Below are 21,990 nucleotides of genomic sequence, written 5' to 3' on the forward strand. Positions count from 1 at the left end.
TTTAATAATCGTGATTTCAATTATTGCTAAAATAATCGTGATTATTTTTTTTTCCTGTAATCGAGCAGCCCTACCTTGTGTTGACATTGTCATAAAGAAGCTGTATACCAAGTTTGAAGTCAATCAGAACCGTAGTTTCGGAGAAGATGATTGAAATTTTTTCCCCATAAGAGCCTATGTTAAATTTTCCGTAAGTTCCCAGATCCAGAAGAAGATCCTGATCAGCATGTGGCCATTATGTTTTTGTCATCTCCCCATCAGGGCTGGACTGTAGAAATTTCAACTTGATATCATTTATATTTTTAATAAGTTACTGCATCGATCCACTTCCTATCTCTTGTAATGGGGAAATTTTTCAAAATCGCACCAAATCCAGAATCAGATTCGGATCCAAATAATTTCAGTAATCTTTGTTGACATCATCATAAAGAAGCTGTATATCAAGTTTGAAGTCAATCGGAATTATAGTTTCGGAGAAGAAGATGATTGGAAGTTTTGTAACGGACAACAGACAACGATGCCGGACGCCGCATGATGACAATAGCTTACAATCTATCGGCCGGTGAGCTAAAAAACAACAATATGCAGAAAATACTGAACATTAATATCTCTTCATAGACTTCTCTTTGCAGTCTAGTCTCCTTTTCTGTCATCCTTTTACATTTCAAGTGTATATCGCTGTAAAACAATATTTTTAAACTTCAATACAAACAAACACTAAAAATAAATGCATCCCTTTTGTGATTTTCATTTGTGATATGATGTTAACAGACATCCTCAAGTTGATGTCATTTATTTTTTACATTGTAAAACTGCTTTGAATGGAAAATATGAGGGTGGTAAATCACAAAACCAAAGAGTTGAAACAAAGATTAACTACACTGTCGTAAATAGTTTTATATATTTAAGTGCATTTGGAGTGTATAAAATTAGCAAGTTTGTAAATAAATGCAAAGATTAGTTGTTTTGTCTTAAAATGGACAGTTTTTATCATAAGTAAAGAGATCATTCAGGAACCTGCCTAAAAGTTAAAGTCAAAGTGTGATTTTTTTTAATGATACCCAGACCTAGTTCTGTGATATGCACCAATACAATACAATACAATATAATACGATACAATACACAAGGGATCTTCTTATTTATGAGTTATTGGTCCAAGCAATTAAGTTGAAATCCATCTTGAGGTTGTGAAGATGCGAAATGATGCAAAATAAATCTGCTCAAATATTTTAAAGCTAAAGTAAAAACACTATAAATATGTAAGGAGTGGAGAGATATTTGTTTTAAAATGACGAGGGGGTAAAAGTCCATGTTAATACTCAGATATTAATAATGAATTCTGAACTGAAGCACAGATACTTGGAACCTCAACTTCAGTAGTATTTCTACTTCCTTACTTCCAATTTATGGCAAGAACGTTTGCAATTACCCAGAACTAAATCAAATTCTGCCTTGCACAATGTGATTTTCACATGTCATGGAAATATGTGGTGTGGTTTCCATAGCTCTTGGGTGGGCATGGATCCAGCGTTACCCTGTCACTCCCCTCTGGCAGAGATGTTTGTGGAAAGAGAGCCAGAGAGTCAGACAGGATCTTGGCTCCACTCCGTATGATGTCATATAATGACGGTCTAAGAGCCTGGGCTATAGGGACTGGGAGGCAGGCAGGTAGAGGAGTGCTGACAGTGCTCCACTGAGATTATGTCAGATACCTGCCCTGCGGGATCCTCAGCACTCAGCACTGGAGAGCGTGGCAGGTAATGTCTGCAGGCTGCACAGTCTCAGGCCGTGGCAGCGGCTCTGGCAGAGGCCGTGTTATTCTGTTTACCCTGGCTAATCGCTGCAGCTACAGGGTCCTGCACAGTGTGGGTGAAGTCCCAAGCGCTCGCATTCCTCTGCACAGCTTTAAATAACTGCTCCGTTTCTCCCCCTCACTAAGCAAATGGGAGGAGAGTGTTAAAGATGGCAAAGAAGGTTGTTTGTTTGAGCTGGGTTCAGTACACTGCTCCTGAACACCAAACACTCCTAGGCACACACACATGCAAATATACACACTGCTCCCTTGTGACGTTCCAGAAAACACCTCTAATTGCTGCTTTGTTTTCCAAACTTCTTTCACTGTGACATTTTTCTGAACCTGCACAGCTGAACTGGCTTTTCTGGCAGGAGCATTCATAGAAGGCGGTTTTATAGGAAAGCATTGCTAAGAAAGGAAAGAGATGAGGAGGATTACTGCTGTTGTGTAGTACTGATGGTTCAACTTATGATGGATTTAAGCTGCAGCAAGGACGTTTATGAGTGTTATTTGGTTGCTACACAGTGTTGGAGAAGAATTCAGATCCTGTACTTGAGTAAACACACTGATAGCACACTGAACATACTCTACTACAGGTAAAAGTTAATACTTGAGTATTATCAGCATACATCAAGTATGAAAAGTATATAATTATGAAGTAAAATGTCTCCTGTTAGTTTATCTATAGTAAATTATGTTTTTTGGATTCATATTCCATTCTTTATTAATGGATCAGATGCATTTTGCTGCTGTAGATGTTTCGGTTTGACTTCATTTTAACCACCTCATGTACTGTCAGATTTCACCCATAAAGACCCAGTGCTACTTTTGTGGAAGTTTCCGCATGATTTTTCCCTCTAAATTTAACCTTTGTGAAGTGATTTATCTCCATTTATTATAATATTATCCTCTGTGTTTTGCATTGTTTCAGTAAAAATCTTGTCTTTTCCTATATTTAACTCATCGATCACGTAGATGTTCATAGAAACTCAGATTAGAGTTGTAGGTTATTATCTCAAAAACAAAGGAAACTGAAGAAAAGATGGACTTTTTCAACCAAATCTCTCATTAACTGAACATAAACCCAGTGTGTCCATCCACTGTCATTGATCCAACTCCATGGGTCTTACTGGTGAATCAATGTTGTAGAAGATGACAGTGTTTCCACAGTAACTACAGAGCCTCTGAACATCCAAATGGGTCATATCAGATGACCATGAAAAGATGAATAACTGTATTTTACACCAATTATTGACAGTATTGACAGGATCAGTGGATCAACAGGTATTAAACAGTTTAGATCAGTAGATACTTCTGGTCCCTGGTGGATGTTTGGGTCTTTATGGGTTAATCAGCTGTATTGTATCCAATATGAACATCACGTATCTCTAAAGGTCAACTTTACATGGCCTGTTTCAAATGCATTTCCACTGAATCTAGAGATGTTTTTAAGGACTTTATTAAGCTTAAAAGGAAGACTTTTCTTAGGACATAACATAACACTTGATCCTTCAGTTTGTCACAAAAGTTCAACACATTTAGACATCTTTGGTTTATACTCCTTACTCTATAAAGCAATTCTGCGCTTGGAGTTTTTTTATAAACCGCACAGGTACCTCAAATTTGTTCCAAAGAACTGAGTAAAATTTCGTAAAAGTACTTAGTTGCAGCTCTTCCTACAGCCTTGTTAAGCTTTTAAAGAGATTTTCTGACAATGTTGGACAGTTTGATGCCATTTAGGTACCCATAAGAGAAATAAAAAACATTGTTAAAGTTTCAGTTATAGCTTATTGTATTTACTTTTACCGCAATGTTTTCTTTTAGGAAGCAGAAATACAAAAAAAAACCATTGTTTTTCATCGTAGTTAATATACACATTCAATAGAAGTCCATGCAGTCTTCATATGACCATTAAAGATCAAAAGTCAAGGAGAAAAGGTTAATAAGAATGGCAAGCCCTGAATAACCACATGTATTATTTACTCAATGTGCAGAAATAGACAGGGAGAGGCGTCAGAATGTGCATCTTTAAATATTATGAGTCAGCCTTAACAGGAAGTTGGCGATACGACTCCAAGTACACCTAATAAATCAGCTTTTTACCAAATGCAAAGCTGTAAAAATCTGTAAATGAATGCCTGCAGCATTTGTTTGCACTTGTGTTTCAGATGGTGTGAGCTTGGGAGTCATGCCAGGCTTCACCTCTGAGCTCCGTCCAACCTGTGGCAAAATCCGGAGTGCTAAAGGTTTGGGGCTGCCCACGTCAGACCGCCTTTTCCGAGGTTTGGCTTGAGAGAAAAAGGAGTGTGAGGGGAAGAGCAGAGGGCTTTAAAAGGTAAAGTAAACTCACCTCCTGAAAGCAGAGAAAGCAAGAAAAGCTCTGTGTTAACTGACTTATCTTAATTTTCGGGCTCCCATAGACCTCTGACCCCTGCCAGGGGAAAACCAAAACAAACCTCCGACTTACTACTGTCACTTTAGTCTAAATGCAGAACCACATGGGAAATCCTGAAATAGCCAGATCCATTTCTCATGATGCCTATTTTAGGGATGACATGCCCAGACCGGGCCATGATGAGACCACTTCCTGAGCAATGTGAGGCACTTGTGTTGTTAGTAATTTCACAAAAAGACTTGACTGTGGAACAGCTTGAATGTGTGGAGCTCTGATCTGGAGAAGATGCTGCTGAGATGCAGAACAAACTCAGAGGGCTGTGGGAGACACTAAGGATGCACCCATTACACCCATCACACACAGACTACATCTCAAAAAAACAGAAAAACTAGAGGAAAACATATATTTTTAGTTACATTTTATATGAGGTGACAATTTCTGATTCAGATTGCAACTTCATTTGAAAAGAAAATCTTCTCGAATCAACAGCCACCGGTGACACAAACATCTACTGATCTAAACTGTTTAACACTTGCTGACCCACTAATCCTATCAATCCATGTAAATGATTGGTGTAAAATACAATTTTTCATCTTTTCATGGTCATCAGATATGACCCATTTGGACGTTCAGAGTCTTCGTAGTTACCGTGGAAACACCGTCATCTTCTACAACAGTGATTCACCAGTAAAACCCATGGAGTTGAATCAGTGACAGTGGATGGACACACCTGGATTATATACAATAAATAATGAATAAAATGAACAAAAATTATTTTTAAAAAACCCACAAAATAATAATGTGGAAAAAATAAGCCAAAAATTAACTAAAACGAAATATAAAAGAATAAGATAAGCAACAAAATGAACAAAAACAGCAAAAATAATGAATAAAATGAACAGAAATTTATAATAAATCAACAAAATAATAAGTAGCATGAACTAAATAAGCCACAAACTGACCAAAATTGGAGAAAATTTACAAAGTGGGCAACAAAAGAAGGAGAAAGTAGAAAAACAAACAAACAAAACAAGCAAAAATTAATGAAATACCAAGTAAAATTAATAAAAATGAACAAAATAAGGTTGTAGAACCCATGGAGTTGGATCAATGGCAGTGGATGGAGACACAGGGTTTATGTTCAGTTAATGAGAGATTTTGCTTTAAAAGTAACTTTTTCTTTGATTACTTCTGCCAGGAGGTATTGTGATCACTTTGCTTTGTGTGTTTGCGTGCGTGTGCGTGTTTGTTTTTTTGTTTGTTTGTTAGCAAAATAACTGAAAAAGTTATGGACGGATTTTCATGAAATTTTCAGGAAATGTTGATACTGGCACAAGGAAGAAATGATTACATTTTGGTGGTGATCGAGGGTTGGGGGAAGGGGGGCAGATCTGTCTTGGCAGAGGTCTGCGCTCTCTGACTGCTTTTCTTGTTTCCTCTGTTTTTGATTTAAGAACCCCCAATTTTAATCGGAACTTTTATGGACATCTACGTGATCAGTGAATTAAATACAGGAAAATACTGGTTTTTCACACACACACACACACACACAAAAAAAAGCAAAATACAGAAGGTAATATTACAATTAATGGTGCTAAATCACCTCAGAAAGGTTAAATATAGAGGAAAAAAAGCATTTGGGGACTGTCACAAAAGCATCTCTGGGTCTTTAAGGGTTAAATTGAAGACAAAACTCACCATTTTACAAGTAGAAAAAGTTGGAAACTGCTGCACCCAATCACAAAAAAGTCTCCATGGAGCAAAACAAAAAAAACAAAAAAAAACACCTTGTCGCCTCTTCCTATCCCGCAATTTACAGCTTTCAAGTGCTGAGGATAAAAAAATAAGTTGGCTGTAGGATACTTTGTCAGCCAAACACATGGAGATAATTACTAAGACAGCTTTCATCTAAAAAAAACACTGCTCCTCTGCTTCTCAGCCGATACAAATGCTCAGGTTTAAAAAAGGAAGCTAGTTTGCAACAGGATCAGCGTGTAAAGTCCAGGTTTTTACAAGTTTGCAATTTACAAATCCAATTTCCAGCCATTCTCACACGCCATCTCCTGTTCCTCTTTTATATATCGCACTTCTGTAACACCGCAACGCTCATGATCAAGAACAAGAAGCCCTGATTTCTTTCCTTTCTCACACAGAGACAAAGTTTCCTCATCCAGCTCTGATAGAAAACCACGAAAAGGGCAGATCAGGCTGCTTTCTCTGCCTGCCAATGTACCTGGGAGGCTTTCAACTTTCCATGCTTTTATAAGCTTTAGGAAGTGTATAGCGAATATATAGATCTGTTATCGACACATGGATTCTCTGGAAACATGTGGAGAATGAATATTTGCAATGGAGCAGAAACGTGTCAAGTACGCTTCACCTGTCAATAATGAAGTATCTTAATCTGATAAATATCTATTCCAGAGTATGTTCAAGCTCAGAGAAGATGTGTAATATAACGATTACACTGGTAGAACCCTGTATAATAAAAAGACCTGCAGTGTTTCTAACTGCTACTTACATAACCATAACAGATATTCTATAATCTCTGACTGTCTGTGTTTGACAATGAGCTCAGTATTACAGCTCAACTGAGGCTCACGTACACAGGACATTAAGTACAAAAGAGCAGCTTGTCATTCAGGTGATTTATCCCCGCGTAGGTGAGCCAGACGGCGAAGATCTGCGCCGTCTGAGGCATCGACGCTATTGTCTGTTTCTTCCACGCTGTTATTAAAAGTTCACTGAAATTTAACGACAGACATGTATGCGCACAAGACGCAAACTGACACTGAGAGGTTTAGTCAAATTATCTAATGCAGTATTTGTTGCTTTGAGTAGTGGAGGAAATTTAGAGAATATTGCATTACAATGGTCAACAACAAATTTTTTGTTTAAGTCTTTTGAGCTGATTTAGAATAATTTTGGTGTGCTGAATCCAAAAATCACATTAATTTTGCTCAATCAGGTCAACTTTCTGAACTATGCTACATATTGGCTTTTAAACATTTTTGCTTACATTTATGGGCATTTTCACATCATATGATACAAAATTCTTTAATATTTCTTGCAATAAACGAGTTCTGAAGATTTCACTTTTGCCAATTTATGATTAATGTTTTTTTTTTAATATTACAGGTGAATGGAAATGGTTTCGACTAGAAGATTTTGCAAAAATAAGCTTGACGTATTCTGCTACATCTGCGGTGAATACATAATAAATAATAAATACATCCTGTTAGAAAATGATTTTTTTTCTCTTAAAACCTATTTTGGGTGAGAACTATATAAAAAATCAACTGATAAAGTCACAAAAATGTAATCAATTTTGTGAGAAGATCAAATTTTTCAAAATCAAATTAGCAAAAAAACCTGTCCTGATTGAGAAAAACAGATGTCATTTTTGGATTTAGCGGTGCAAAATGGTCCTAATTCAGTTGAAAAAACCTAGACAACTTGCAAAAAACATTTTTTTGTCACCCAGTGTTATTTATGAAAAAAATGAAAGAAATATCAAGAAAATATAATGATAATGACCATAGTTTTTTTTTCCTTCTGTTTTTCTTATCATTTATTGCTGTTACCAACTCCATTGTCTTTTCTTCGTTTCTCTCTCTCTCTGTCATACACACACACACTCTCACACACACACACACACACACACCAATGTATAATGATGAATATGTAATTAGTATCTGTTTTTGTCTTGTCTTACTTGTTGTCATGTCTTTCACATATTTTGTTATGTTTTCAACAGCAACCACTTAGCTGGTTTGTCCCACTGTCTTGTCTCGTCCTGTCCCTGTGCACTTTCGTCTATATGAGCCCTCCCTCTATGTCACAGGTGTCAAACATGCGGCCCGGGGGCCAAAACTGGCCCACCAAAAGTTCCAATCCGGCCCGCGGGATGACTTTGCAAAGTGCAGAAGATATTAACAGTCAAGGGCATTGAACTCGAAAATAATAGCATAATAACCTAGAAATAATGACTCCAAATGTTCTTCTTGGTTTAATGTGAAAAAAATAATATGACGTTATGAAGGCAACTCAAATTTCTTCTCTTTGATTTATTGCAACGAACATTAAACTCTGATATCCTTCAATAATTAAACGTCAATAACCTGAACAAATATGAACAACCTGAAATGTCTAAAGAAAAATACGTGTAATTTTAACAATATTCTGCCTGTTTTGTGTCTTGGTAGATCTGATCTATAATGCACATGTAGAAATCATTAGTTGAGCCAGAATATTGATTAGATTTTTCTTATTATTTCTTCTTATATTTCTTCAGAAATTTCAGTTTTTTTAGGTTATTCACATCTTTTTTGTTTGGATAGTTTGTAAAATGTAAATGATTTCATAATTTAATCTCATTTTTTGCATATAAAAAATTTGGAGTTGTCATTATTGATAGGTTATTATGCTATTATTTGACTGGAGGTCAAATTGGGCTGAGTGTGGCCCCTGAAAGAAAATGAGTTTGACACCCCTGCTCTATGTATATGGGTCAAAACGCAGTAATGTCCTGTCAGAGAGTAAACTAGCCATTCCAACATTTATTTCAACATAAAGTAGCTCCTTGTTTTGGATAATCCCTTATGGTCTAACTAAAGCAAAATGAATTTAAAAGTAAAAATGTGGCTCATTTAGCAACACTAATCTGTCAAACTGTCTCTAAAAATGTCCTGTCAGAGAGATTTTGAATACCGTGTTTTGACCCATATGTATACAAGCAAGGAATGGATGAACATGTGAATGTAACGTTTGAGATTGTTACTTAAACACAAGCCTGTAATTAAAAATAAAGTTGTCCTCCAAAAGGGTGTTAAAAAAAAAAAAAATATATATATATATATATATATATACTTGATCATAAAGTGAAATGGTCTCGATCAGTGTTTTCAGCGTCACTATTATATATGATCTTTTTGGATTTACTTCACTGCGATAGATGTTTGAGGTTGACCTCAGCTGAACTACTTTAGATACTGTAGTTTAATCTAAAGCCATGCATCATATTCAATCAGATCATCATATGTTTGTTGTGTCGCTGTTATGTAAGAACTAACCGAGCATCTCAAGAGTCAACTTTTCATGAGCTCAGAAAAACAGCCTAGTTTTCAGCTTTCAGGGTTTATTTGGCTAAAAAAAGCAGGGGAATTTTAAGCTTAGGCTATGAGGGAACATTTAATCCTCCAGTTAAGCATTTAAAGCAGTCATATTTTGCTAAACTGACTTTTATTAGTCTTTGGTACATTTATTTGGGTATTTGGACCCTAATAGTTCCAAAAGTTTGAATTTGAACCCTCCTGGTGCTGCAAAGCTATCTTTATATTTATTTTGGCAAAAATCGAGTGGATTTCTACAATACGTTTAAATTCTATCTTAATTTGTTATGTCTATAACTCGTTACATCATGACATTTGCATATATAAGGTCAAGACTTCGGATGAACACTTCTCCTCATTATTGTTTGTCAGCAGCAGCGGTTGTAGTCCACACTGAAAATATGCCCAAACTTCAAGCCGATGACCTAAAATGTTCAGTTGTTGGTTGTATTAACGAACACAAGTGGTTGAATGGGACAGAGCAGCACAGCCAACAACCTAGAGGGGGTGGGGCATTTGCATTTAAAGGGCCAGCACTCAAAACAACCTTTCTCGTTACTCAGAAATAGGATTGAAAATGGGCCTGTGGAGTTGAATTAATGAAGAATTCAGACCCAAGCATAGCATTTACAGTTTATGAAGACTACAGGAAAATGTTTTAAATGCATAAATCCATTGAAAAAAAAAGCTAAATATCATTTTAAGATCAACATATTTATATAGATACGTGGATTTCACTAGGTAGCGAGGCATATGTAATGGAGTAAAAAGTACAATAAGATGAGAATATAGTAAAAAGCTGCGTAAAATGGAAGTCAAATCTGTATGATACTTGAATAAAAGTATTTGGTTACATTCCATCTGTCACTGCTTTTATCTGTTTCATAACATTATAAATGGAACGGTTTGGGTTTTTGGACAGCTGGTCAGAAAAAGTAAGCAATTTCAACACGTCTTTGTGAAAGTACAAACCTCTTCCAGCCCTGATGTGTTCTTTAAGATTTTAACCAGGGACATGAGTCACCTAAGCTAAATTTATATTTTTTTACTTGGGTACATTCCCTGGTATTTCCCAGTAATTGCCCGTCTTTGTCATCCCCATGTTTCCTATCACTTTATACAAGAGTCCAATGAGGGCATAAAGACTGTCTTTTAGAAACAAAGGCTATAAAATTATATCTATCTACTGGCAAAAACCTCAGCTCCAGATGAAAAACTAAAACTTGACTGTAATTTACTGCCTGTAAAAATCCTGGAGCGATTGCAACATGTACTGAAGAGTATTTCTGGATATCCACTTTCTGAAATGAGAGTTCATTTCTTTTGAGGAAACTTTTGGTGAGGTTTGTTCACTTTGGGCCTTACTGATGTCACAACCACACAAATATGGAAAAGTCTTCATATTGTTGCTGCTATAGCCATGGCCGTTTTAACACGGGAGAGAGAAATTTCCACTTGTCCGCACTACATTCCAGCCCTCACAGAGAACAACACACGTCTTCTCCTCCTCTGCTGAAGTTAGACCCTCTATCCAGCTCCGCAACAACTCACGCAGCACGGGATCTTTTTCAGATACCTCCACCGTAAAACCTTAGAGACAGGTGACTGTAAAGCAGTTTCACAGTGCAGACAAAATGGAAAGCAGCATGAGGTATTCAAGGAATTTGAAATGTCTCTCTTGAATGATTTGACACAGAAGCTCCAAAACGTGACGCACCACAATGAAATCAGAGCAAAGGAGGAGGATGGACTGGTGGCCGGCCAACGCTCTGACTCCACGCAGTGTCACAGAGGAACAAGCACGACTCACTTGACCTCGAATAAATCCAGCCCGCTTACTTCCACATGTACATACCAAGGAAAAAAAAAAAAAAGCAGCTGGGGTGGCTACTCCTGTATCTGCGGCTCAAAACTGTGTAACGACCGAAAAAAACACCATAAATGTCAAGCTGCAACTTTGAGTCAACAACTTTCCTGTGATTTATGCGCGCTGGCTTCCTTTTTGGCTTCATACAGCCGCACAAATTAATATCAGGCCTTGCTTATGTGTCGCTTTTCATTCAGTAGAGCTGCATCTGAGCTTCTTCTTTGATACCACAATCTGAAAACATGTGTATACGCATCTAAAGCAGCTGGTAAACATGCCCCAAAATCCTCATTACGACTTCAGGGAATACAAAAAGAGCTTTTTACAGTAAGGAATGATATTTTTGAGCACAGTTCCAGTTGAATAGCGGAGGATAATCTGCAAATGTAATGTACCACACTGCAAAACAGCTGTTATCATCTTTTATTTATATGTTAAACTGTTGCTATCTGTATTATTTGACAGGAAAATACTGTTTATATCTGTTTTGGGTGGGTGATAATTAGCTTCTGCTGATATAAAGATAGAAATGCCTTGGCACAACAGTGAGAGGTTGAAACAGCTGAACATCTCGGACGATTAATCAACATCACACTTTCCTCCTACGTCTTCAACAAACTGTATTCTGTGTTTTTTCAGTATCCTGACCCTTTCACAGATGAGAAAAAGAGGACAAGTCGAACCCACTTCTGGGCTGCAGACTGACGTAGACTATGAGGCTCCATGTCTCACCACAGCTGATCTGATACAGCAGCGGAAAAGGCTCCGCTCATGCCAACCAGACACTGGAGTCAGGGGAAAGTATAGATCTAAGAGTACATTTATACGCTATGTAATGAGCCATGCCTCGGTAATTAAAGTGTAATACGGTAACATTTTCCAGCGATGGTGTGGAGGGTAAACCCGCCTTTTTTTTAATTGAGAAGCAGAGTTTACCCACTTGACATAAACCTTAATGATGTTAATTCTTGGTATATCAATTAGCACCAGAAGATGTAAAGTATAGAAAGTGGAAAAAGGGTGTGAAGGAATGAGATTAAAGTGACTTTTTGTGCATAATGGTGGCTGCTTGGTTTGTAATGATCACTTTAAGTAGGTATGGCTCACCTTTTCCTAATTTCACTAAAATAACAGAGGTCGTACTCATACATTTTATGCACTGTGGTACAGGAGACTTTCCATTTGTTAGTGTTCACTTTATTCAACCGCACATAAAGTCATAGGAAAACTCTGGAAAACATTTTCTGATTGTAATCTGTACTTAATTTATATGAATACCTGACATGTGTTTCACTCTACTTCATTATAGGTCTAACAATAGAATCTACTTTTTTTTTTTCATTTTTTGCTCATTTTAAAGCAGCTTTTAGGGGAAATATGTTATGAATAAACCCTATAAAAGATACTTTTCGTGCATAAATGTGGTTGCTTGTCTTATAATGATCACCTAAAGGACATCTGGTACACTTTATTGTGTATTCACTTGATAACAGAGATGTAGGCAAGTACTTTTTGTCATACTTTGTTAATATTGTACCTAAATATTCTTACTCTGCACTCTGACAAACCATTAAATAAGTTACTTTATGTTTAGTACTTATGGAGGGCTACTTTCCTGATTATGATCCGTACTTAATTTACATCAATGCCTGGACTCCCTTTGACCTCACTTCACTGTAGGTCCAATAATAGAATGTACTTTATTTATCTGATATTTTAAAGCAACTTTTAAGGGAAATGTAGTGTGAATAAACCAGATAAAAGTTATTTTTGTGCATAAAAATGGTTGTTTTTCTTGTAATAATCACCTAAAGGAGGTCTGGCTGACTTCATTGAGGTGTATGCAAGTACTTTTTGTCATACTTTGTTTATGTTGTACACAAATATTCTTACTCTGCACTCTGAAAGACCATGAAATAAGGCATTGTACTGTATAGAGTTACTTTTCTGAGCACAATCTACTTAATTTACATGACTACTTTCTTTTAAAGCAGCTTTTGTGGTTGTTTATCTTGTAATAATCACCTGAAGGAGGTCTGGCTTACTTCACAGAAGTGTATGCAAGTACTTTTTGTCATATTTTATTTACTGTGCACTCTGAAAGACAGTGAAATAAGCTATTTTACTTTTAGTACTGATGGAGGGCTACTCCTCTGATTATAATTCATACTTAAATTACATCAAAGCCTGGCCTCCCTTTCACCTCACTTAATTATAGGGGTGTAAGAAAATATCGATTCTGCAATATATTGCCATATTTCATTTCACAATACTGTATCGATATTAAAAAGTACTGTATCGATATTTTTAGGTATTTATTCAAATGTAGATATTGTGGAGGTTCATTTTTGTTTTTTGTTTCTCTTTTTTGTTTATATCTGATTATTTTTTAAATACTATTTTATTAAATAATGATTATTTGAAGCATCCTAAAAGCACTTTTTACTGTCTGAGAGGCAGATGGTAGTTCCTTTGTTGGGAGTGAACTAAAATACTCTTCTGATGTTAGTTCTGAACTAATAGAATATGAACATTTGAACAGGATCTTAAACTGTAATGTCTGTAAAACAGAATTTCAGTTTGAACACAGGAACATTTTGTGATATAGCATTAGATCCTGTTGGGATCAAATAAAAATGTGTTTAGTATTTGTGCAGATTTCTGCTGTAATTCAATTCTTCAAGGAAATAATCATTTAAAAAAAAGAAACAAACAAAAAAATTGCCTTTTTAACAGTATCATGATATATCATGACATATCGTATCGTGATCCTAGTATTGTGATTTGTATCGTATCGCCAGATTATTGCCAATACACAGCCCTACTTAATTACAGGTCCAATAATAGAATGCACTTTATTTATCTGATATTTTGAAAAGATAAGATAAAAAAGATAAAAGATACTTTTTGTGCATAAATGTGGTTGATTGTCTTATAATGATCACCTAAAGGACATCTGGTACACTTTATTGTGTATTCACTTGATAACAGAGATGTAGGCAAGTACTTTTTGTCATTGTTTGTTAATATTGTACTTAAATATTCTTACTCTGCACTCTGACAGACCAATAAATAAGTTACTTTACATTTAGTACTTATGGAGGGCTACTTTCCTGATTATAATCCGTACTTAATTTATGTCAGTGCCTGGCCTCCCTTTGACCTCACTTCATTGTAGGTCCGATAATAGAATGTACTTTATTTATCTGATATTTTAAAGCAACTTTTAAGGGAAATATAGCACATATAAACCAGATAAAAGTCAATTTTGGGCATAAAAGTGGTTGTTTTTCCTCTAATAATCACCTAAAGGAGGTCTGGCTTACTTCATAAAAGTGTATGTAAGTACTTTTTGTCATACTTTATTTACTGTGCACTCTGAAAAGACCATGAAATAAGCTATTTTAGTTTTAGCACTTACAGAGGGCTACTTTTCTGATTATAATCTGCACTTATATGTGTATGTATGGTCTTCCTTCAGTATATTTAAGGATTCATTGTAGCTTTTATGTTATTTACTTGCAATAAAACAGTGAAAATAGATCAATATTTGTTGCACTTAAAGGGACTCCACTATTACAATTTGCAATCATCTTGATATTTAGTTGAACTTTTTTCATCCTTAAGGTCTTCAAACAGAACAGCCTCAGAGGCCTCCAGCCCATCAGAGGAAAATCCATAAACCCAGAGGTCAGGGCAGGGCTATTAGGCCTAATTATATCCACCTCAGAAATAAACAGCATTGTTGAGCACTCACCGACCCTGAAGCCCTGTCCTATGAGCGTGTCGGCCGCCTGTCCGTTCTCTGCTATCAGAGTGGTGTTGTTGCCCTGTTCGCAGGTATCCTGACACTGTCCCTTCAGACAGATCCTCTTGCAGATGAGAGGAGCGATGACCACCTTGAAGCGCTCCCGTGTGGAGGAGCGCTCCGTGCACCACACCAGCCTGTGGACGCTCAGCCAGATGACCAGCAGATGGGGGATCAGAGAGGGCATCCTGGCATCCTTCACTGCCCTCCACCAACACCCCTGGACATTAAACCTACAGCTGACAGGGTCCACTCCAGCTCAAGCCTGCTTTGTTAACCCAGGCGGATTTTTGACGTCTCATACGGCGGAGAAAAAAAAAGCGCGTCCTCCTCGGATTTTCTCCTTAAGGAAAGAAAACTCACTTCCCCCGCGTCTCAGACTGATCCGCCTGCAAAAACAAAACCTTTGGCATCTTTGGAAGGTCCGCGTTGCACTCGTTGCTGAAGTTTGTGAAGTTGTCCTCGCCTTTGTGGCTCTTCCTTCTTCTCGCCTGTTGCTTTGGAGAGTTGGACGGAGTGCGTATGTGGGTTTGGGAGCGAAAGAAGGGAGGAGAGAGGAGAGGAGAAGGGGTGAGCCAACCCTCTGGAGGAACCTGGCTGAGGGCCAGCCAGGCGGTGCAGGAGCAAAGCTGAAAGTGGTTTCCTTGTTGGTTCTTTCTCCTGACACCCCCTCCTCTCCTCTGCCCGCCCCTGCATAGAGCCCACTCTGCAGAGCCCCAGTCCACAGCCCACAGCTGTGCGTGTCACTCTGGAAATGAAAACACTGGCGCGTCATTTACTGATGCTGATGCGCACACCTTTGTGTTTGATCAGAAACAGATGACTTCTATCGGCAGTGGAACTTTACTGCTCACCAGAAAATATACAGGAATGTCATCAGATCTGCAGTCTGCTGCTGCTCAGAAGTGTTTTTTTTTTTAGTTTCAGACTAGTTACTAACATGTTCATACTAGTCTGATTTGATGACAGTGTTTATCCTTCATAGATATTCATGAAAATGTTAAGCTTTAAAGCAGGGGCGTCACATTCATTTTAGTTCAGGGGCAGCTGGGTCAGTAAAATAACACCCCAAAAACTTATCAAAACTCACATTTTTTGACTTTGTTTTAGTGCAGGGGTGTCAAACTCATTTTAATTCAGGGGCCACATTCAGCTAAATTTGATCTGAAGTGGGACGAACCAGTAAAAAAACATAATAATAATAATAATAATAATAATAATAATAATAATAATAATAATAATGTAAACTCAAAACTTTTCTCTATGTTTAAGAGCGAAAAAAGTAAATTTACATTATGAAAAGGTTTACATCTACAAACTATCATTTTCAAAAGATGTGAGAAACATGAACAAACTGAAAAAATAAGTGTAATTTTAACAATATTATGCCTCAGTTTGTCATTTACACATGTACAACATTAGAACTTACAGATCACAGTGGATCTACAAACACACAAAACATTTAATAACAGGCAGAATCTTGTTATTAAAATTGTACTTACTTCTCGTAAGACATTTCAGGTTATTCACATTTTTTGTGAAATTATACTTTGTTTTAGTGTAAATACATGAAAATATTTACATTTACAAAGAGAAAAATTTTGAGTTGTCATTATTTATATGTTATTATGATTGTATTTTACTGGTCCTGCCCACTTGAGATTGAATTGGTCTGAGTGTGGAACCTGAACTAAAAGGATTGTTAATTTCTTAGTGTAATTTTTGCATTTCACAAATTCATCCCAAGGGCCAGATTGAACCCTTTGGCGGGCCAGATTTGGCCCCCGGGCCACATGTTTGACACCTGTGTTTTAGTGGTAAAAAGTACATTTACAAACTATCTTTTCACATAAAAAGTGAATAACCTAAAAAAAAAAAAAAACATGAACCAGAAAAGTACAATACTATGTCTGACCTCATCATTTATGTGCATTACAGATAACAGTGGATCTACAAATGCACAAAACATTTAGTAACAGGCATAATAATGTTAACATTTTGGAGATTGGAGTTTGGAACTAAACTGATTTGACACCCTGGACTGTTAATGTCTTCAGCGTAATTTTTGCAGTTTGCAAATTCATCCCGTGGCCCAGATGCTGTTAGCCTGTTTCTTTTGATCCTGTGTTTTAGATACACTCCTGATCAAAATCTTAAAACCAGTTGAAAAATTGCATGAATTTACATTTTGCACCGTTGGATCTTAAGAAGTAGAGTTTCAAAATACAAAAAGAAGAAATGGGAGTGAGACAAAGAAAATTTGAGTAAGCAATTTATTGAAAACAACAATTAAACTGAAGTAGGCTGTTCATCAGCTGATCAAAAGTTTAAGACCACAGCCTGTAAAAGCCAAAATCTGCACAAAAATGTGGAATCAGTGTTATTTTCTGTCAGCCTATTTCAGGCTGTATATAATAGAGATAAAGAACTATGAAATAACGATAAAGAAATAAAATACATACAGTCAATACAATATACAGTACAATTAGCTCAAGTTTTACCCAATTCTTACCACAGAATGTCCAGATCACAGTGTTTTATGGCAGATCACATTATTTACTTGCTCCTCTCAATACGACTCAGTAATCAGACGGTTGTAAAAGTGATTGTGATAATATGAATATGAGGCCAGGAAATGTTTGTGTTCAAATAAAAGTCTAGATAAGCAGCCACAGCTTGACCGGGGATAAGGAGATGCAATACTTCTGATAATGTATGTATACATTTCAACAAAGTCTTACTACAAGCTTAAAACACAATTTGAAAAGGCTGCGTGATGTTTCAGTTTATAAAAGTAAAAAGAAAAAAAAGACTGTGCAGTATAAATACAATAATCAGATATCCATAATAATCCTCAAATACAGAATTTCTTTTAGACTGTGCTGTTACACATTAACCCTTTGTGGTTTAGGTTTTCACATTTTATCCTAGAAATTATGGCTGATGTCTCCTGTAGACAGCCATGGCTTCTCCAAAAATGCCACATTATAAATGAATCAAGTTATTGGTTGCACTGGATTAAGATTTGAAGTCAGTGTCACCAACAAAATATATGAAAACTGAAATGTATCGATATCCCTGGAGCTTAACTCATAAAGACCCAAACAGTCACCAGTGACACAAACCATCCACTGATCTAAACTGTTTAATACCTGTTGATCCACTAATCCTATCAATACATTTTAAATAAATGGTGTAAAATGCAGTTTGTCATCTTTTCATGGTCATCAGATATGACCCATTTGGACATTCAGTGGCTCCATAATTACCATGGAAACACTGTCATCTTCTAGAGCATCGATTCATCAGTAAAACCCATGGAGTTGGATCAATGACAGTAGATGGAGGCACTGGATTTATGTTCAGTTAATGGTAGATTTTGTTGAAAAACTCACTTTTTCTGCAGTTTTCAGTGTTTTTAATAAAATAACCCTCAACTTTAATTTGAACTTTTATGAACATCTACATGACCATTGAATAAAATACAGAAAAATACATGATTATTACAGAAAAATCACAAAATACAGAGGATAATTTTATAATAAATGATGATAAACCACTGAAGAAAGGTTAAATAAAGAGAAAAATTCAACTGGAAACTGCCACAAAAGTAGGACTGGGTCTTTATGGGTTAAGGCCATACGAAATTGATTTTATAAATAAATAAATACATACATACATACATACATACATACATGCATACATACATACATACATACATACATACATACATACATACATACACACATCATACATACATACATACACACATAAAAATACAGTTGATTCAGAGACAAAACATAGATGTTCCAAATGTGATCTTCAGGTTGTCCCTAAAACGGACACTAATCCCATTTTGATACTAACTCTAAATCAGAGCAGTGCTGTAAATCTTCTCTCACCAGGACAGGACTAGGATTCACCATCATCATCCTCATCCTCACCATCGTCATCATCATCATCATCATCATCATCGTATCATTCACAAGTGATAAGGAAAATACTGGTATGAGTGGATGAGTGTATCTTCAAACTTCTGCCCCAGGAAGTGAAGAATTTGCCCAAACATACACAAGTAAACCTAACGGATTGGACCTGTATCCTACAATCCCCTTTTGGCCTTAAAGGTTATATTTTTACATTCTGCCATCAACAGTAGGGGGGCAGCATTTTATCATCAAGTTGCAGTGTTAGTGTCCATTGTCAAACTGGTTGATATTTACTGTATGCTTCACTATATATGATAGAATTTTCTGACAGGGTATTAAAGTCTTCTTCTCCTGAGGCTCTCTGCATTATGGCGCCACTTCATGAAGCTGTAGAGTGTTAAAGTGAGATGCTAATAGTGCTCAGTGTATTGGCCTGTTTACAGTATTGGTGCATACTTCACTGTGCTAGTAGCTAATGTACAGAGTACAGCAGTGGAATGAAAGAACACAGCAGAGTAAAGCATAGCTCCTGCTGATCCCATCTACTGCCAAACACTGATGCATTATAATAATAAATGGCACTGATACTGTCCTAAGGAGAAACCTTCAACACTAAAAAGTGAAGGCAGTGAGATAGTGTTAATAATAAATGTCACACTTTACAGCTGAAATAAACCTTTGTGTCTGTTTTTATTTTTAGTGACAACAGAACAAGAGGTGAATTTTTATGGTGTATAACTATCCATTTAGATTATCCAGCAATCCATTTTCTGACTTGCTTATTCCTCATGAGGGGCATGGGGGTTCATACTGGATTTATCACCACTTCCATCGCAGGGCTGACATGTACAGACAAACAACTATTCACTCTCACATTCACGCTTACGTGTAATTTAACCAATAAGCCTATTATTCCATGTGCAGAAAGGCCCGTGCTGGAATTAAACGCAGGATTTTCTTGCTGTGAGGCAATAGTGTGAACCACTGCACCAGTGTGTTACCATTATTTAGATCTTCAAAAGCCTCAGTGTTGTGTGTAATGGAAGGAGTGGCCACTGTGATTCACAGGTGAGTCTGTCTGTGTCTGTTGAACTGTGTGGGCTTTGACTGACAGCTGGTGATACCTCAGCTGATGACTCGACTGTTCAGAGCCAGGCAGATCCTGATATAGTTGTGTTTAATTTAAGTTACACCAACTAGGCCGTCAGATGATTCTGTAACCAGTGTAACTTAGCTGTATTAGCCAATGTTAGCTTTAATACACAGGGTGTCCACAAAGTCTCTTTACAATTTAAACAAGTGGTGTCAGGCACAATTTTAGCATGAATCCAGCTGATGTCATCACGTCTATGTGTGTGGTGATGTCAGCATATCAATTGTCTCTATATATGTGCCAAGTTTGAAGTAAATTGAAACAAAATTGATGTTTTTATAGATATTTGAAATTACACCCATTATAAATAAAGGGAGAAGAAAAAATATTTTAAAAAATGATAAAACATTTTAACTTTGATCTACTTATCCCAAAACGTAAGCACACGAAAATTAAGCACAATTTTTAACAATTTTCTGCCTGTTAATAAGTGTTTAGTGTCTTTGTAGATCCGATCCATATTGTACATGAATAAATGATAACTTGAGGCATAATATGGTTAAATTTGCACGTATTTTGTTTAAGAAATTTTAGTCTTTTCAGGTTTTTCCACATCTTTTTTGTTTGGATAGTTTATAAAAGTAAGTATTTTCATAATTTAATGGGGTTTTTTTCCACTAAAACAAAGACAACAATTTGGAGTTTCATTATTTATAGGTTATTGTGTTATTATTTTACTGGTCCGGCCCACTGGAGATCAAATTGGGTTGAATGTGACCCCTGAAAGTAAATGCGTTTGAGACCCCTGCTTTAGTCATTGTCAAAGAGTGCAACTACAATGGGTTAAAAAAAAAAAAGAGAAACTAAAAAAAAGATTTCCTTTTTTAGAAGTCAAAATAACTATAACATCAATGTGTCAGAGGATTTAATGACTTCCTTGCTCTGTTATTGCAGCTCTCTAATGAATATGGCACTGCTCAGTCTAAAGAAGTGGGGCCTCACCAGCAAAACACCAGGTCATTCCAGTCATATTTTGAGTAGACTGTGATTCTCTTATGGCTGCGTAAAAGTCAGTAATGATGTACCATAACTTCCATTTAAAAATGTGTATATGTGCCACTGTGAGGATCACAGAGCCAGCAAATGTTTGGGGTCAAGTGGTAAAAAGTGAGAAAGAGACAAAGAGAGGGTGAGAGAGCGAAGGCTGAGTCACTTCCTTTTCCAAAAGTGAGAGTGTTTACTTTCAGTCGCTGAGGAAATGACTGCATGGGCCCTCAGAGAGTTCACAGGCTGCTCTCACATTTCTCTGTGCCGCTGCTACCACCATCACAGCATCATCCACTGCCAAGACACACACTCATATACTGTACACATAATGCAAATACCTACAGGTCACACATAAAAAACATCCCCCTGCCTATAGCACAATTTACTGTTATTAGGTGTGACATCATTATTTTCTGTGTGTTTACTTTATAGCTTTGCCTGCTGAAGAGGAGAATACAAACCGAGAAAAAGGAGAAACAAGCAAGATTATTTCACACACTGAAGATAAAAACGGATAAAAAAAGGAAGATATATGGAATCACTGAAGATCTGATTTGTAAATCTTCCTATTAACATCAACTTAAAGACAATTTTTTTTCTCTTTGTAGCGATGAAACATATTTATCATTTGCCTAAATAATGGTGTATATAGACAGTAATATAAAAATATATATTTTGTATATGATCATATGATTACTGTAAAGTTTTACTTAAAGCCACATTTATTTAACCCTGAAAGACCTAAATAGCATTAAAAGCATATACTGACCTAAAATGTTTAATAACTTCAACACCACTAATCCGATCAATATATTGAAATGGCTTAGATAAATTGCATTTTCTCAGTTTTGCAGCAAAATCAGATATTGATTCACCAATAAAACCCATGGAGTTTGACAGTTGACAGTAGCTGTAGATGTTTGTTTTTATGTTCAGTTAATGACC

General features: G+C 36.5%; 1 protein-coding gene and 1 long non-coding RNA gene across 5 annotated transcripts in view; one reads left to right on the plus strand and one right to left on the minus strand.

The window, feature by feature from the left end:
- Positions 1-15,574, minus strand: part of ltbp3 (latent transforming growth factor beta binding protein 3) — a 63,041-nt gene extending 47,467 nt beyond the window's left edge. For 2 of the 4 annotated variants that reach the window (XM_030154759.1, XM_030154758.1), the window contains exon 1: positions 14,926-15,574. In XM_030154759.1, coding sequence (XP_030010619.1) covers positions 14,926-15,163 — 238 coding nt within the window. In that variant the 5' untranslated portion in view covers positions 15,164-15,574. The remainder of the gene's footprint in view (positions 1-14,925) is intronic. The other 2 variants (XM_030154757.1, XM_030154755.1) reach the window with 1 other exon arrangement.
- LOC115433381 (uncharacterized) lies at positions 1,683-12,645 on the plus strand. The gene is made up of 3 exons (XR_003937351.1): positions 1,683-1,757; positions 3,964-4,130; positions 11,808-12,645. It is a non-coding gene; the product is annotated as an uncharacterized LOC115433381 (long non-coding RNA).
- Positions 15,575-21,990: the final 6,416 nt, after the last annotated feature.

Source organism: Sphaeramia orbicularis, chromosome 14 (genome assembly GCF_902148855.1).
Source record: "Sphaeramia orbicularis chromosome 14, fSphaOr1.1, whole genome shotgun sequence".
NCBI lineage: Eukaryota > Metazoa > Chordata > Actinopteri > Kurtiformes > Apogonidae > Sphaeramia > Sphaeramia orbicularis.